Source organism: Elaeis guineensis, chromosome 5, assembly GCF_000442705.2.
Source record: "Elaeis guineensis isolate ETL-2024a chromosome 5, EG11, whole genome shotgun sequence".
NCBI lineage: Eukaryota > Viridiplantae > Streptophyta > Magnoliopsida > Arecales > Arecaceae > Elaeis > Elaeis guineensis.
In genome coordinates, this window is record NC_025997.2 from 133,174,651 (window position 1) to 133,191,904 (window position 17,254).

General features: G+C 46.8%; 1 protein-coding gene across 5 annotated transcripts in view; it reads right to left on the reverse strand.

Moving 5' to 3' along the window:
• The window catches only part of LOC105046229 (myosin-11), a 29,084-nt gene extending 23,455 nt beyond the window's left edge, over positions 1 to 5,629 (reverse strand). For 4 of the 5 annotated variants that reach the window (XR_012141780.1, XM_029264915.2, XM_010924742.4 and 1 more), the window contains exons 1-13: positions 5,407 to 5,629; positions 3,237 to 3,365; positions 2,211 to 2,354; positions 1,932 to 2,077; positions 1,692 to 1,848; positions 1,520 to 1,578; positions 1,227 to 1,386; positions 940 to 1,089; positions 717 to 853; positions 488 to 634; positions 259 to 360; positions 92 to 149; positions 1 to 5 (exon numbers count right to left, since the gene is read on the reverse strand). The exon at positions 1 to 5 is cut by the window's left edge and continues 97 nt beyond it. Coding sequence is in view for 4 of the 5 variants with exons in the window: in XM_029264915.2 (XP_029120748.1) it covers positions 1 to 5; positions 92 to 149; positions 259 to 360; positions 488 to 634; positions 717 to 853; positions 940 to 1,089; positions 1,227 to 1,386; positions 1,520 to 1,578; positions 1,692 to 1,848; positions 1,932 to 2,077; positions 2,211 to 2,354; positions 3,237 to 3,365; positions 5,407 to 5,409 (1,397 nt within the window). In the remaining variant the exon portion in view is untranslated. Of the gene's footprint in view, positions 6 to 91; positions 150 to 258; positions 361 to 487; positions 635 to 716; positions 865 to 939; positions 1,090 to 1,226; positions 1,387 to 1,519; positions 1,579 to 1,691; positions 1,849 to 1,931; positions 2,078 to 2,210; positions 2,355 to 3,236; positions 3,366 to 5,406 lie in introns of all 5 variants that reach the window. The other variant, XM_073258730.1, reaches the window with a different exon arrangement.
• Between the last annotated feature and the right edge of the window lie 11,625 nt (positions 5,630 to 17,254).

A 17,254-nucleotide genomic window follows, 5' to 3' on the forward strand; every position in this document is an offset into this window, starting at 1 on the left:
ACATGCTGGAAAGCACAATATGCACATTAACAAGCATTATTAAATGAAAAGACAAGAAAACAATGAACAACCCAGAAAGAATGAACATTACTTGGTTGAAATGTTGTTGCAGTTTCTCATTTGTAAAATTAATACAGAACTGCTCAAAACTACAAAATGGATAATGAAAGGTTATAAATGTCAAAACAGGAGTAAAAGAAAAGGAAGGTATATCTATGTCTTATGAGTCAAGCTGACTGATTCTTATTAACAATTTACCTGTTTGTCTTAAAACTTTCAAAACCATAGATGTCAAGGACTCCGATAAGTGAACTAGAAGTTGGGTCTTGCCCAATTGAGACATTAATTTTATCAACAAGCCTGTAGGTTAATGCAATACACCATCCATCAATCAGATGCCTGTACCTCCACCCATTTCAGCTGCTTTATAAAAATTCAAGACACATTAAACTGATATAGGAATTTTGTTTAATGCAAAATCATTTACCAGTCAAATAATCGAGAATATACTGTTTTTGCGAAACCATCCCTGCTTACTGTTGCACCAAGAGGATCGAGCGATCTCTTGATAACTTCTTCAGGTGTTACCATGACACGCTTACACAGTGCATCTTCCAAGGCCAGAGGATCACACCTGAAATATGGCATATTCCAAAATAACCAAATGACCAACATACCAAGCAAGAAAAAAAGAACAATAAGAACATAGAGTGTACATAAGAAGTTCAGCAGTCATTTTGAGATGAAACTTAGCCTTGTCATCTTTTGGAACTGATGAATCAATTTCTTTTCCCTTAGCAAAATCGATATTTCCAATATGAAGAATGGCTGCAACAACCCTGAAAATTGCATCCTGGAAAACAACTTCCATCAGAAAAAAGATCAGGTGATGCTTGCAGTTTTTGTCCAAATAGCAGATAAGCATAACAAAAAGAATACCTGTTCCTGTGCACTAATACCAACAATATCCATAGCTCTTCTGGTAGCTAAATAATCATGGGCATCACTTACACCAACCAACTCATAGCAATTTGATTGATTAAGATAGTGAAATGCTTTTGGGTTCCCTAACTTATACTTTTCAATGTCCTAAAAGTCACAGTTCAAACATTAGATACAAAAAAACTTGGACAAATTTATAAAAGGTAAAAAATGATATCAAGAATATCCACCATGGATGCTATTTGAAAAAATTATAAACAATACCAAAGAAAATAGAGGGTCACCTCTGGTGGTGCTGCACAAAGAAGGTAAAAACAGTGGTAATTGCGCTCTGGATCAGAAATTTGGCAAACTCGAGATCTTTCAAGAAGGTAAGTTCTGATGGCGGCACCAGATATCCTACCTTGCTTATCAAATTGGATCTCAACAAACTTACCAAAACGGCTGAATTAAGGGGCAAAAAGGAAAAAAAATGCATATCTATCAGTTTCAGGATATGTAATAAATGTATCTTGTTATTAAAAGCTTATCATGATATTTAAACTCCTATAAATGTGAATTTATGGCAGCAGACAACCTAGAATTGTTGTTTCTGACAGTTTTAGCATTGCCAAATGCCTCAAGAACTGGGTTTGACTGCAATCACACCAGTTAGCAAGGTTTCATAAGCACAAGTTATAAACAAAGGATTTATAAAAATAAATATTTAACTGTCTTGATCAACAATTAGTTTAGCTCAATTATCTTACTTCCAAGACTTGCTGTTCTACCGTTCTTCCTTCAGTTGCAGCGCGCCCACCCAAAAAGGCAAGATAGCGCATAAGCATCTTTGTTGTTTCAGTTTTACCAGCACCACTTTCGCCACTAACCAGAATGGAATTGCTTTTTCCCTCATTAATCATTGCCCTATTCCCAATGAAGTATTTGCATAACATTTTATGTTCTTGAAGGAAATCAAAAGTCCTCCATAAAACAGTAATAAACTTCACCTGTATGCAACATCAGCGACTGCAAAAACATGTGGACTTAGCTCTCCAAATTGTGCTCCTTTATATTGCTCCATCATGTGAGAATCATAAATATGAGGCAGTCTTTGAAATGGATTTACAGCAATAAGGATATTTCCCGTGTAAGTCTGCCAGAGTACCAAATATATGATTTTTGCATGTCATGGTATAATTCTAGAGAATTTTTGAACCTGGACATGTTATAATACTAAAATATGAATTGAATAACAAAAACAATGTATTAGAAAGCTGGTAGCTTACATAAATTTCATTGAGTGCATATCTGGTTGCCAAGTTCTGCAAAACACCAGGTTCATGCAAATAAGAGAGTTTTGTCATGTCATCAACTCCACCAGCAGGGGCTTCCACATCTTTGGGATATATTTTTGACAAATTTGCAACAACCTAAAGTATCATCATGAAATACATGTCACTGCTCTGCCATGCAAAAATTGTGTTTTCCAATTTACTTAGGTTAAAATTAATAAGTTGTAGCTCACCAGTGCTACATGACTTTTGCATATACCCAAGTTCATAGTCATTTTTGCCTAGTTACAGAGTATACATTACAATATAATATAGCATTAGAACAGCAGTTAGATTGAGGATGTAGTTGCTAACTTGCTATAACTAAGTGAATCTATTAGTGATGGTACATGTGAGTGGATGGTAGCCTTGCAATATATACGATTAAGGTTGATAGTAAGACCTAAAAAATAAAACATAACCACATACTCTGAATTAGCTTGACATAGAGACTATGATGTTGCCCATTGTCAGTGTCAAGTTACTTTCACATATACCAAGTTAAAGTCATGTTCAAATAAGGAGTATGTAAAACAATATATTTATTATTCAGCATTTACAGTGGCATAAGCTTGAGGAATAAGTGATCGAGTCAACCCACTAGTAACATTTTGTGATGTGATGGAAAAATATCCTAGCAATATATACAATTACAGTGGTCCATGGCCCTTCTATCGCACAAAACACAAAAAGTCGAACCTCCACACAACATCCCGATCCCTCCCACCCATCCCCCTGAAAAAAAAAGGATGCACACATACCAAGCAGCCCAACAATAAAAATTAGAACAAAAAAAAAAATTCAAAGTGGATAACAATTCATGAATTTGACTTTTCAGTACCAAGAGCTAGTTGAAATTGAATTCTTCAAAAAAGTTGCTATCTGATTGGCTTTGAAGATGCAAAATTTGTTTGGTAGAATTGACCAAAAAAGTTGCATTCATTTAGTCACGAGTAATGCCATAAGTCATCACCAACTTACCATTTTTCCATTACCGGTTTGGATCTCAGCATCTTCACCATTGATCTTAGTAACCTCACCATCAATCCATGCTAATGCTGGGTCCTCAACCCATACATGAGAACCTACAATTATATTAACTGGAGTTCCCTGCAATGATTAAATAAAAAAAGCAAGCATAGTTGTCATGACATATAATTTCTAGAGAGAAGAAAACAAAGCGGTGCATAGTCTGTTGAACCGTGTTGAACCACCCATGCCAGAGTGTACCGTACTAGGGTAGAACCAGAAAAGTTCCGAGGTTCAACTTAGTCTATGGACTCCGTATTGCATGCACCAGGTGCAATTGGACTGCGTCAAATCCCAAGGTGGATAACATGCCTCGCTACCCCTTGTATTCCACCAATTCCCGATTGTGCGCTATCCACCATGCATATGCTCCGGGATTTGCCTTGGTTCACTTGTACCTGGTGCATGCAATAATTTCTCCGGTCTATGAGCAAACTAATCCGAACCAAGCAGAACTGCCCCAGACCACCCCGTACCAACATACCATCTGGTTTCAAGCGTACCATAGTTGGGGGTGAGAAAAACTACTGGGAGCTTGTGTTGGTATGACGTGCATACCATATTTCATACTGACCGCACTACATTGAACCAGTACTATACCTATATAGTTCCCAGTGCCTGTTTTGCATACCTTGAAGCAGTGGCTATGTCCTCATACTCATTGGCATGGAAGTATTTATGGGCATACAATAGCAAGAACAGAATACCTAGTGATTTAGATAATTTGATCGTATTGTACATGTTGTTTAGCTCCAAGGCCTGAATCATACATTGTTTATTACTTTATTAGCTAACATTAAGACCTCCAAATTGGATCATTGGAACATTCCCAAGGAATCCATGCATTTAATTTTATGTTATATGAGACAATAAAACAGCTTTAACATTCAAAGCCCCACTTCTATCTAGACTTTCAAGGTTTCTGCAGATCCCCCCTGCACTAATTTCACTTCACTTCTCACTAAATCATTATCATCTCCATCTCACTGTTATCAAAAGCAAAGACTGTAAAATTTCTAAAATCCAAAGTCTCACTAGTTTCCAGTGAAACATTGACTTTTTAATTCTTCCAAAGTTCTTTACTGCTGCTCTTTTTATTATATGAAGTCTATCTCAACAAAAATTAGGTCAAATAATGGTTTGGGCATTTGCCCTTATGTGAATAATATTCAACAAATACACAAAAGAGAACTACAAATAAATGTCTCAGTAATGGTGAAAGAATATGCATGTCAGGTCAAAAATTCGCATCATGACAAAGCCAGTTTATATTCACTTGCACATGACCTCAGACTATCAGTTGAGGTCAGCTATTTACAAGTAAAGAAAGCACAATTTCCTCCACTGCTTATAAAAGCTAGTACTTTATTTTGTGAAATAGCAGCCAAAGAGGAGTTGCAGTTCCAACCTCCTCAAATATGAAGATAATGAATGCAGTACAAATTTGAAATTAACACTTCAATGTGGTTGAAGTATGTAATTTTCGGGTTATATATAGGAAAAAGTGGAAAAGATAAATAGTCTATTGGAAGAGCTTTGTCTGATACAGAATAATGCGAAGTGTTCCTTTTCTAGGTGAACCTAGCGTGCCTTTCTGGCTTGGACAATCCAACCACCCTACCCGAATGTTCTTATCGGTCAAAGTTTCCAAGGACATGGAGATAAAACGGATCTCGAGACAATCTGAAAGCATCGACATCCTACAAGCCTCAGAATTGGCTGATTCATATTCGGAAGCTAGAAAAGGGAGGAGGGATCTTTTTACATTTATCTCCTGGGATATAATTAATTGAAGGTAGGGGGGAGTAATCCCGAGTAGAAAAATAAAATATAAGAACTCTGCGCGCTTGAATACTTGCAATTATGGCTCCACTAACCGAAATTTTTCTTTTATAATAATCATATTACCCTGCAAGAAATGGTTCCTCGTATGGACTAGGCCAGTTCAAAACTCGAGGGTTTCAAATGCAATAGGAAACCAGAATGTTGCCTAAAAGCAGGGATAGATGCCGACGGTAAAGCCAGGATCATGGATCATGGGTTGATGACAAAAGGAAAGAATAGCTAATCTTTCCAAGAACGGTACTTATATGCAGAGAGGGAGAGTGATAGGGATGCGTACCATTCTTTATCTTTTCTAATTACTTGCCCCTGACCTTCAGAACTTTCGATCGCAGAACCGGGGAGCGATTCACCTGGGGGGTAGTCCAAGAACCTCCTCCTCCGGAAAGGGCAGAATCCCCTGATACCTTCCCTTGAGAATTGCCCTGGCCGCTGCGGACTCCATTGTTTCTTGGCTGTGACGTCGAAGAGGGTTCTTGAACGAAGGCTACGAAAAGCGAGATCGTTCCCCAGAGCAGAGATCGCACGTGATCCTTGTTATCTCTTTGCTCTTCCTCTTCTTCTTCTTGAAGGTTCTCCCTCTTCGCCCAGTCAATCTCGTTATTCCAATTCTGATTTTTTTTTCCTCTTTTTCCTCTCCTTTTCCTTTGAAAACCTTTCGGGGGAACGGTGTTCTCCTCCTCTTCCCTAATCGTTCCGCTCCCATCGATTCCGCTCGCTCACTCGTTTCAGCTGAGAAAGAGGAAGGATGGGAGACTGGAGACAGGGTGAAGGGGAGCTTCCGCCAGATTTATAGGGAAACTGGTGGCTCTTCTCAAGCCTCGACGCCCTGGGCTTTTCATGCCCCCTTGTCTCTCGTCCCTACCCCTTCCCTACCTGTCTATTAGATCGGGGAAGTTTGGCACGCCTGGTACGTACATCTGATGGCCCGGTACACCCCAAGCATCCGTAGGATTCGGATCCTCTGCAGTCCGTGTCATGCAATCTGCACTGCAATGTATAACCCCAACGAGCTTAACCGAGTCGTCTATCCCGGAGACGGACGACCGTCGTCCATCTCCGGAACCGGACACTGCATCACGTGTTGAATGTAGCTGCTCTGAAATGAAAGATGCACCGCAGAAGTTCCGACTCGCATCCATATCTCAGTGCTCGTTTGGCTCACGGAAAGTGGAGGAGGACAGGAAAATTCCCGCGAAGTGGATGGAAATCAAAGTTCTAAGAGGCGAAAGAATGAAAAAAGGTTTTTTCCACGAAACGACGCTGACTATATTGCATGAAAAATAAAAATCTAAGAGGCAGGTGGATTTTGATATTTTTTTTTTTTAATTTAAAATTAAAATTATGTAAAATATCAATACATAATTAAGATAAAATAGAAGTAAATTCTTAATATTTATATTAATATAAATATTATAATATTTATAATATATTAATATTATTTTTAATATTTATAGCTGTTGGTGCAAAAATCCGCCTGCATCGGAGAAGCTGGAGTCGCGGTCGCCGTCGGGACCCGCAAAAGAAGTCTAAACCGGAGGTGGGGTTGCTCTGGCAAAACCTTCCGACGCTCAAATCAGTTTTCTACCTCAACAAGAATGGAGTGCTCGAAGTTGGGAACGAAGTCCGGCTCCCGTAGGAGTCCAGACGAAGTTTGTCTGCAGTTGGAGTTCGATCGGAGTCCGACTCCCGTGGAGTCCGGACGAAGTTTACCTGCAGTTGAAATTGGAGACGGAGTCCGGCTCCCGTAGGAGTCCGGATGAAGTTTACCTGCAGTAGAAGTTGGAGACGGAGTTCGGCTCCTGTAGGAGTTCGGACGAAGTTTACCCGTAGTAGAAGTTGGAGACGGAGTCCGAACTGCAGTTGAAGTTGGAGACGGAGTCCGGCTCCCATAGGAGTCGTGACGAAGTTTACCTGCAGTAGAAGTTGGAGACGGAGTCCGGCTCCCGTAGGAGTCCGGACGAAGTTTACCCGTAGTAGAAGTTGGAGACGGAATCCGGCTCCCGTAGGAGTCCGGACGAAGTTTGTCTGCAGCCGAAGTTGGAGACGGAGTTCGGCTCCCGTAGGAGTCCGGACGAAGTTTACCCGTAGTAGAAGTTGGAGACGGAGTCCGACTCCCGTAGGAGTCCGGATGAAGTTTGTCTGCAGCCGAAGTTGGAGACGGAGTCCGGCTCCCATAGGAGTCCGGACGAAGTTTGCCCGTAGTAGAAGTTGGAGACGGAGTCCGGCTCCCGTAGGAGTCCGGATGAAGTTTGTCTGCAGCCGAAGTTGGAGACGGAGTCCGGCTCCCGTAGGAGTCCGGACGAAGTTTGTCTGCAGCCGAAGTTGGAGACGGAGTCCGGCTCCCGTAGGAGTCTGGACGAAGTTTGTCTGCAGCCGAAATTGGAGACGGAGTCTGGCTCCCGTAGGAGTCCGGACGAAGTTTTCCTGTAGAATCTCCGAGGGGTCACTCCTGACACGAACTTCGGCTGGGGGGGTTTTACACCCAACACCAGTCCCCCTACTTTCGAGTTTGAGTTTCGATCGGAGGAAGTACAAAAAATTTTCACAGCCGAAGTCGTTTCCTTGAATTCTGCACACGACCGCCCTCGAAAATCTTGGCATTTAATGCGCGCATACTGGAGCCTTTTTTCGATTAGGGCGACCCGAAGAGTCCTTTCAAAACTCCCACCAGGACGTAATCCTAAGCGTCACGCCATAATGGTCCGCCAACGGTCAACCCTATGCCGCAGTGAGTGGGACACGTGGTGGGTACCGGTTGGCCTAGAGATACCTGCCACCATAACTGCGCCAGGCCCCGTTGCTTATTTAACCCCCCGCCTTTCCTTCAGGGGCCTCACTTCGCCTGAGGGTTGACACTTTTCTTCCGCCTGAGAGCTTAGCCACTCAGCCATTCCATCGGTGCCCTTTTCGACTCCGAGCGTCCTTCGCGTCGGTCTTTGCCATCTCCGCCGGCCTTCCGCCGTCTTCAGTACCCCAAGTCTCTCCGAGGGGTTCTCCCGCTGGGGCCTCCGCCCCAGAGGCCAGCCTTAAGAGGATGCCACGGACTAAGAAGAGTGTGAGGAGGAGAACAATGGCCTGCGAGTTCTCCGATCGTCAAACTGTCGCTGAGGGTTCCCGTCGCCTTAAAGGGGGTTCGAAGGAGAATTCCTTCAACAATATGGGTTTAATAACGGGGACAACCGGTGAGGGCGTTCCGCCTGAGAATTTCGAAGTAGCTGAATGGGGCGACATCGGTCAAGGGGGCAGAGTCATCGTCACAAGCTGTGGCAGGATTCTTGACGTCGTCGGGACCGAGGGACCAGAAGCGGTCGGCACCGACGGTGGGGCAGTAGAACTCGTTGCGGGGACGGTGGAAGTAGCGCATGCCGACCTTGCCGGAGTACCTAGGACGGTGGTTGTCGTGGAGCACGCGGTGGTGGCGCATGCCTCCAGCGCCATCGCGGCCTCCGGGATACTTCCGGTTCTTCTTGAAGCAGGTCGTCGTCGTCGCTACCGTTGCCTTCGTTGCCCCCTGAATTCTATCCCATCCTTTTTCCCCTAGGGTTGGGGTTTTGGAGATGGAGCGGAACGAGGCGGGGGGCGAGAGCCGAGAGGCTTATCACACGTACTGGAAGATGCTGCTGGGAAAGATAGAACCGGGAAGAGAAGTCTACAGCTTGAAGTGGCCTCCGGTGTATCCCTTTCGAGTCTTGTAATAATATTTTCTTTTTCTGGCCTTCCGGGTCTTGTAACGTACATCTTGTTAATCGAAAAATGAGAAGGAGATTTTGTTACTTCGCCCGCACTTTGCGTCGAATTGCTGCCTGCCGAGCTTCTTTCCTTTACCATTGTTATTGTTGTATTCCCTTCTCTCTTTTTCTCTTCTTTTCCTCTCTCTCTTTTTTTTTTTTTTTTGACATCGTCCGGAGGTTACCGGTTGTTGCCACGTCGACTCGCCTTTCAGTTATCCTTCTCCTTCAGCCTTAATGGCTCTATAATGCATATTTGATGAATAATATGAGAAGAGAATTTTCTGCTACCTCTTTTACTCATGTACTGAATTGTCGCTTGCCGAGCTTCTTTTCGGCCTTTGCGTCGTTCGGAGGTACCCGATTGCCATCGCATCGGTCCGTCTTTTTCGTCCGTGGTCACAGATTTGTCTGGGGCCGCTCGGGTTTGGTGCCCCCCGTCAGGGCTCGAGCTCGGAGGTCGGAGCTTCCGTCACCCTGAGGAAGTCGTCTTATCTCGGGCTTGCGTTGAGAGCTTCCTTGAAAGCTGGGGTTCTTGATAAGAACCCCAATCCTTGCTGAGACGAGGTTCTCTGCATCTTTGATGCTGTTTGTTTTCCATTCATCGCTGACGTAGTCCATCGCTTTCCTTTTTAACTTCTCTCTCTTTTCCTCTTTTTCTTTTTCGAGTGGGATTTTTTCCTCTGCTCTTGATGGGGTTGCGAGAGCCCGGCTCCCGTAGGAGTCCGGGCGAGGTCCACCTGCAATTAAAGTCAAGGACGAAGTTCGGCTCCCGTAGAAGTCCGGACGAGATCCACCTGCAATTAAAGTCAGGGACGAAGTCCAGCTCCCGTAGGAGTCCGGATGAAATTTATCAGCAGTCGAAGTCGGGGATGAAGTTCGGCTCCCGTAGGAGTCCGGGCGGAGTCCACCCGCAATTGGCGTCGGGGGCGAAGTCCGGCTCCCGTAGGAGTCCGGATGAAGTCTTCTTGCGAAGGGGCCGCTGGGAAGGTCTCCTTTCTCCCATCTGGTCTTGAATGACCAGGCCTTAATTGGTGTCGGGGGGGAGGGAGGTTCTTCCCCTATTTATGTCGTAACAGGTTTCAGCTCTGGTTAGGACGAGGTTCTCCTCCTGTCCCTAACGCGGCTGTAGGGGCACCTATTGGCGCTGCCGGGCCTTTCCCCCCATCCGGTCTAGATGTAACCGGACCTTCGACTTTGCTCATGTTAGGATGAGGTTCTCCTCCTGTTCCTAACATGGCTGTGGGGGCACATATGGACGTTGCAGGGCCTCTCCCCCCATCCAGTCTAAAGAGAACCGGGCCTTCGACTTTGCTCAAGTTAGGGCGAGGTTCTCCTCCTGTCCCTAATAGGACTGTGGGGGCACATATGGGCGTTGCAGGGCCTCTCCCCCCATCCGATCTAAGGAGAACTGGGCCTTCGACTTTGCTCATGTTAGGACGAGATTCTCCTCCTGTTCCCAACATGGCTGTGGGGGCACATATGGGCGTTGCAGGGTCTCTCCCCCCTCCGGTCTAAAGAGAATCGGGCCTTCGACTTTGCTCAAGTTAGGGCGAGGTTCTCCTCCTGTCCCTAACAGGACTGTGGAGGTACATATGGGCGTTGCAGGGCCTCTCCCCCCATCCGGTCTAAAGAGAACCGGGCCTTCGACTTCGTTGAGATGAAGTTCTCCTCCCGCTTCCGACACGGTTTGTTTTGACTGTCCTGTCGATATAGGCTTGTGCCAAGGGAGGAGACATATGGATATGCAACTTTTTATTTAAAATAAAGTTATCGGTAATACATTCGTAGGTTTTTCGTGCTCCATGGTCGCGAGAGGTCTGCTCCTCCAAGCTCCTTGCGGTAATAAGTTCCAGGTCGAACCACTTCTTTGACCTCATACGGGCCTTCTCAGTTTGGGGCGAGCTTCCCTCGATCCTGAGGTTGCGAGACAGCGGCTCATCGAAGCACTAGATCTCCTGCTCTAAAGGCTTTATTTTTGACCTGGGAATTGTAATAGCAGGCGACTTTCTGTCTGTAGGCTGCCATCCGAACTTGAGCTACCTCCCGCTTTTCTTCCAGTAAGTCGAGGTTGGCTTTAAGACCTTGCGAATTGTGATGTTCGTTGAATGCCACAACCCGCGCCGACAGGAGTGTAAGCTCAATTGGGATAACAGCCTCCGTTCTGAAGGCTAAAGCGAAGGGGGTCTCCCCCGTAGGCAGTCTTTGGGTAGTTCGATACGCCTACAGCACATGATAAAGTTCGTCTGCCCAAGTTTCCTTCGCCTTTTCAAGCCTTGTCTTGATCCCTTGCAGTAGGATTCTGTTGGTCACTTCAGCTTCGTCGTTCGCTTGAGGATGGGCTACTGATGTGAAGTTGTGGGAGATATTTAGATCTTCACAGAATTCGGTGAATCTTGCTCCCGCGAACTGTCGCTCGTTATCAGTGATTAGGGTTCTTGGCAGACCAAACCTGCAAACGATTGACTTTCAGATGAAATATTGCACTTTAGCTTCTGTGATTTTTGCTAGTGGTTCGGCTTCGATTCACTTGGTGAAGTAGTCAATCGCTACCGGGAGGAACTTCCTCTGCCCCGACGTCACGGGAAAGGGTCCAAGGATGTCCATCCCCCATTGTGCAAAAGGCCATGGGGCACTCAAGGGTGTAAGCTCGGTGGCGGGTTGTCTCTGGATGTTGGCATATCTCTGGCATCGGTCACACTTTCTGACGTATTCAATCGAGTCATGATGCATCGTTGGCCAGTAATATCCTTGGCGGAGCAACTTGTGGGATAAAGATCTAGCCCCCAGATGGCTTTCGCAGATTCTTTCATGCACCTCCCACAAGGTGTAGTCAGCTTCCGAGGGCCGGAGACTTTTAAAAGGGACAAAGAGTATGATCTCTTGTACAACTTGCCCTCATAAAGGATGTATCGGGAGGCTTGATTTCGGAGCTTCCGAGCTTCTTTCACATCCTGGGGGAGAACCCCGTCTCTGATATATGTTATCAGCGGGTTGATCCAGCTGGGCTCGTGGTCAATTTCCAACACGGGCCACGATTCTTCCGTACTCGAGCACTTGAGCACTTCAAAGAGAACACCCTTGGGTAATTCGGCCGGAGCCAGTGTTGCCAGCTTGGAGAGAAGGTCGGCCCTGGTATTTTTCAACCTCAGAATCTGCCTGATGTTGAAGCTGCTGAAGACGGGGACGAGCTCCTTTACCTTTTCAAGATATTTAGCCATGCTGTCCTCCCGCACTTCGTAGTTTCCGTTGACTTGTCCCACTACTAGTTGAGAGTCGCTGTGGACCTGGAGCCGATCTATTCCCAGCTCTTTGGCGATCCTCAGTCCTGCGATCAGAGCTTCATATTTTGCTCCATTGTTTGTTGCGGAGAACTCGAAGCGCAGAGCGTACTCCGCGACGACTCCCTCTAGGCTGATCAAGATCAGGCCCGCGCCTGCGCCTGACATGTTGGAAGACCCGTCCACGTAGAGGGTCCAAAAGCAACCAGAGGGATCTGCTTCTTCTTTGGGGGAGTTTGGTCGGGACTCCAGGCCGTCAATTTCACCTTGTTCGGGTTCAGCCTCCTCTGGGATAGTACACTCCACTATGAAATCTGCCAATATCTGAGCCTTCACTGCTGGCCTGGGTCGATAGTTGATGTCGAATTCTGTGAGCTCGATCGCCCATTCTGCCATCCTCCCGGAGGTATCCGCTTGGTGCAGAATCACCTTGATCGGTTGGTCGGTGAGCAGCGTTACGGTGTGCCTTTGAAAGTAGGGTCGGAGCCTCTGTGTTGCAATCAACAGGACGTAAGTCAGTTTTTCTAATTTGGTATACCTGGTCTCGGCATCTCTCAACGCATGACTGACGTAGTAGATCGGCCGTTGGACTTTTGCTTCTTTTTTGACAAGGACTGCCGCAAGAGCCATGGGAGAGACCGCCAGGTATAAAAACAGTTCCTCTCCAGGCTCTGGCTTCGCCAACAGCGGAGGTGAGCCGAGGTAGCTCCTTAGTTCTTCGAATGCCTGTTGGCACTCAGGAGTCCAACAGAAGTTCTTCGGCTACTTGAGGGTTTGGAAGAAGGGTAAGCACCGTTCGGCCGACCTCGCGACGAAGCGATTCAGGGCTGCTACCCTCCCTGTAAGACGCTGAACCTCTTTTATCGACTTTGGGGTGGCCATCTCCTGGATGGCGCGAATTTTCTCCGGATTGGCTTCAATTCCGCGCCCCGATACCATGAAGCCCAGAAACTTTTCTGAGGTCACTCCGAAAGCACATTTAGTCGGGTTCAGCTTCATTTTATATTTTCGGAGGGCGTCGAAGGTCTCCTCGAGGTCGGCGACGTAGTTCATGAAAGATTTGCTTTTTACGAGCATGTCGTCCACGTAGACCTCCATGTTGCGGCCGATCTGCTCCTTGAAGATTTTGTTCACCAACCGCTGGTAGGTTGCGCTTGCATTTTTGAGGCTGAAAGGCATGACCCTGTAACAGTAAAGGCCACAGTTAGTAATGAAAGCAGTCTTTTCTTCTTATAGATGGAGAATGCATCCATAAAGGTGAGGAGCTCATGGCCCGAGGTTGCGTCCACCAGTTGATCAATTCTGGATAGAGGGTAGCTGTCCTTTGGGCAGACTTTGTTCAGCTTTTTGAAGTCTATGCACATCCTCCATTTGCCGTTTGCCTTTTTGACTAGGACAACGTTGGAAATCCAATCAGGGTAATTGACTTCTCTAATGAATCCGGCTTTCAGGAGTTTGTCCACTTCCTCGGCTATCGCCTTCTGCCTCTCTGGTGCATGACCTCGAATTTTTTCTTTCACTGGTCGATGCTTTGGATCGACGGCTAGACGGTGCTCCATGACTTCTGTGTCAATCTCCGACATGTCTGCTGGAACCCAAGCGAAAACGTCCGCATTCTTTCGTAGAAAATCGATGAGACGCGTCCGCACCTCTTCCCCCAGGTTGGAGCCGATCATCGCCACATGCTCCGCATTCCCGTCGTTCAAAGGGATCGGTACCAGATCTTCGATTGGGCCGCCCCTCTCTTCAGTGAGGTCGTCGCGGGCATCCAGCCCATCAACTGGACAGGGGTCAGATTGGTCGCTTCTTTGCAAGGCTATGTTGTAGTAGTGTCTGGCCAGGGCTTGGTCTCCTCTGACCTCTCCGATCCCCTGGTTGGTAGGGAATTTCGACTTCAAATGGTAGGTTGACACGACGGCTCGGAGAGCATTGAGGCCAGGTCGGCCAAGGATCGCGTTGTAGGCTGACGGCGCCTTCACCACCAGGAAATTCACCAGAGCTCTGGATTGTCTTGGATATCGTCCCGCGGCTACAGTCAAAGTTATCACTCCCTCCATCGGGACAGCGTCGCTGGTAAACCCTACTAGAGGGGAGCTAATCGGCCTCAAATGACTGTCAAGGATGGACATTCTTGAGAAGGCGTCGTAGAACAAAATATCGGCCGAACTCCCATTGTCAACGAGAATGCGGCGGATGTCGTAATTTGCTATATTCAAGGAAACTACAACCGCGTCGTTATGAGGGAATTGGACTCCCTGGGCATCTTCTTCAGTAAAGGTTATGGGCTCCTCAATCTTTTGTCGCTTGGGGGGTACGGCCAGTATGTTGGTTGCTTCCTGTCGGGATCCTCCCGAGATGGTGTTGGCGAAATCCGTCGGAGGCTGATTGTCCGACCGCTCCGTGCCGCCGACCGTTGCCGGAGGATGTGGGGCCTGAGAAACTGGAGGCGAGGCCGGAGCCTGAGATCTGGCCGCGGAGGCCGTGGGTCGCCGTGTGGATGCTTCGCGAGAAGGCATCGGGCGAGGATCTAGTAGGGGAAGGAGAGTGGATGTCGGAGAAGATGACCAGAGGCGGTCCCGTTGAGCGCTCCTTTAAGAACAAGGGTACCACGAAGGTTCAGCCCCTTCCTCTAGCGCCAATCATGTTGATGCAAAAATCCGCCTGCGTCGGAGAAGCTGGAGTCGAGGGAGTCGCGGTCGCCGCCGAGACCTGCAAAAGAAGTCTAAACCGGAGGTGGGGTTGCTCCGGCAAGACCCTCCGACGCTCAAGTCAGTTCTCTACCTCAACAAGAATGGAGTGCTCGAACGAAAATTTTAGCAGAGTTTCTAGGTAAAAATGAGAGCTTAAAGAATAACATATCTGGGGTCCCCTTTTATAGCCGGGGAAAGCAGCGGATTGATAGCGACTGTTTATGATCGCCTTGTCGTGGGCCGTACGGGATCAGGAGGAATTTATCATGAAGAGTAATGGGATGGAGTCGTGGCTGTCACCATGGCTCGCCACGTGGAATCAGTTGCGGGGGGTGGAGCGGCATCCGTTGTCGCGACTCACCAGGGAGTGGTGGAACCGCACAGGATCCGCCGCAGGGAGTGGAGCAGAATCGTGGCCGTTACTGCGGCCTGCCAGGGAGTAATGGAGCCACGTAGGATCCACCGCAGGGAGTGGAGCAGAATCGTGGCAGTTACTGCGGCCTGCCAGGGGGTCCAGACTTGTCGGCTGAAGTTCGGTTGGAGTCTGATTTCCACGGAAGTCTGGATGGGGATCATTTGTCAAGGAACCTCGGTCGAGACCTTCAATAGGAATTCAGGACGGAAGTCCGGCTCCCGTGGGAGCCCCGATAAATCCTACCTGTAGCTGGAGTCGGAGGCGAAGTCCGGCTCCTGTAGGAGCTTGGACGAAGTCTTCCTGCAGTCAAAGTTGGGAACGAAGTCCGGCTCCCGTAGGAGTCCGGACGAAGTTTGTCTGCAGTTGGAGTTCGATCAGAGTCCGACTCCCACGGAGTCCAGACGAAGTTTACCTGTAGTTGAAATTGGAGACGGAGTCCGGATGAAGTTTACCTGCAGTAAAAGTTGGAGACGGAGTCCGGCTCCCGTAGGAGTCCGGACGAAGTTTACCCATAGTAGAAGTTGGAGATGGAGTCCGGCTCCCGTAGGAGTCCGGACGAAGTTTACCCGTAGTAGAAGTTGGAGACGGAGTCCGGCTCCCGTAGGAGTCCGGACGAAGTTTGTCTGCAGCCGAAGTTGGAGACGGAGTCCGGCTCTCGTAGGAGTCCGAACGAAGTTTACCCGTAGTAGAAGTTGGAGATGGAGTCCGGCTCCCCCGGACAAAGTTTACCCATAGTAGAAGTTGGAGACGGAGTCCGGCTCCTGTAGGAGTCCGGACGAAGTTTGTCTGCAGCCAAAGTTGGAGACAGAGTCCGGCTCCCGTAGGAGTCCGGACGAAGTTTACCCGTAGTAGAAGTTGGAGACGGAGTTCGACTCCTGTAGGAGTCCGGATGAAGTTTGTCTGCAGCCGAAGTTGGAGACGGAGTCCGGCTCCCGTAGGAGTCCGAACAAAGTTTTTCTGTAGAATCCCTGAGGGGTCACTCCTGACACGAACTTCGGCTGGGGGGGTTTTACACCCAACAATAGCAATATAATATTTTTATTAATATTAATATTATATTATATTGAATATTTTATTGATACTATATCAATAAATTTATTTATATTAATATATTAATATATTATATTAGTATTATATTAATATAATAAATTATTATGATCTAATGTTATATTACAATATATAAATATTATATTTATATATATATTAAAGATATAATAAGTATTTTATATAACTTTTTTAGGAAAGTGGATATTCAACCAAATATAAGACATTCTAGAATAAGTCATTTTTCCGTAGTTAACTAAATATACCAAAATCATTTTGCTCCCAAACTTTGCATAAATAATCATACCCGTGCAAAATCTTGAAGCACTGAGTATTTTCTCTTTCCAACACTGGGCAAAGACTCTTGGTTGACCTAGCATGCAAATCTCTATGGAAACATGAGATACAAAAAGAAAGCAATCCTTCCAACCATAGACAAAGAAAGGTCACGGGGTGAGTGTTTTCTTATCCAAACATCCGTGCGGCACCCCAGCATGCCACACACCAAGGCCAGCCTTCTTGAGTCCTTTTCCTCGGACATACCAATAAGCACGCAGCAGTCCAGCCACATAGCCAAGCTTGCACCTCTATGCCCCTGCCTGGTAACACTGTTGTACTGAATACAGATGACATCCTCAAGTGTCCATAAGCAATCCGACCCCTCGAATCAACTGCAATGCTCATGCGCACCTCCATGCTATAACATAGACTCTTTTCAAGAGTGCTTCGCAGCTCAACACCTCTGTGTCAACTCTAAGGCTTTGCCCCTCAAGCCAAGCACTGCTCATCTCAGATATCTTGATCCTCAACATACCCTTGTGCCAAGATATAACCACTGTGTCACTGATCCGTAACCCACCAAGCTGTCCTTCAGTACTACACATATCAAATTCACATAGCACGACCATGCAACGCCACCACTATGCATGAGGCCCGGGCAAACCCATCTTTAATGCAGCCCAGCTAA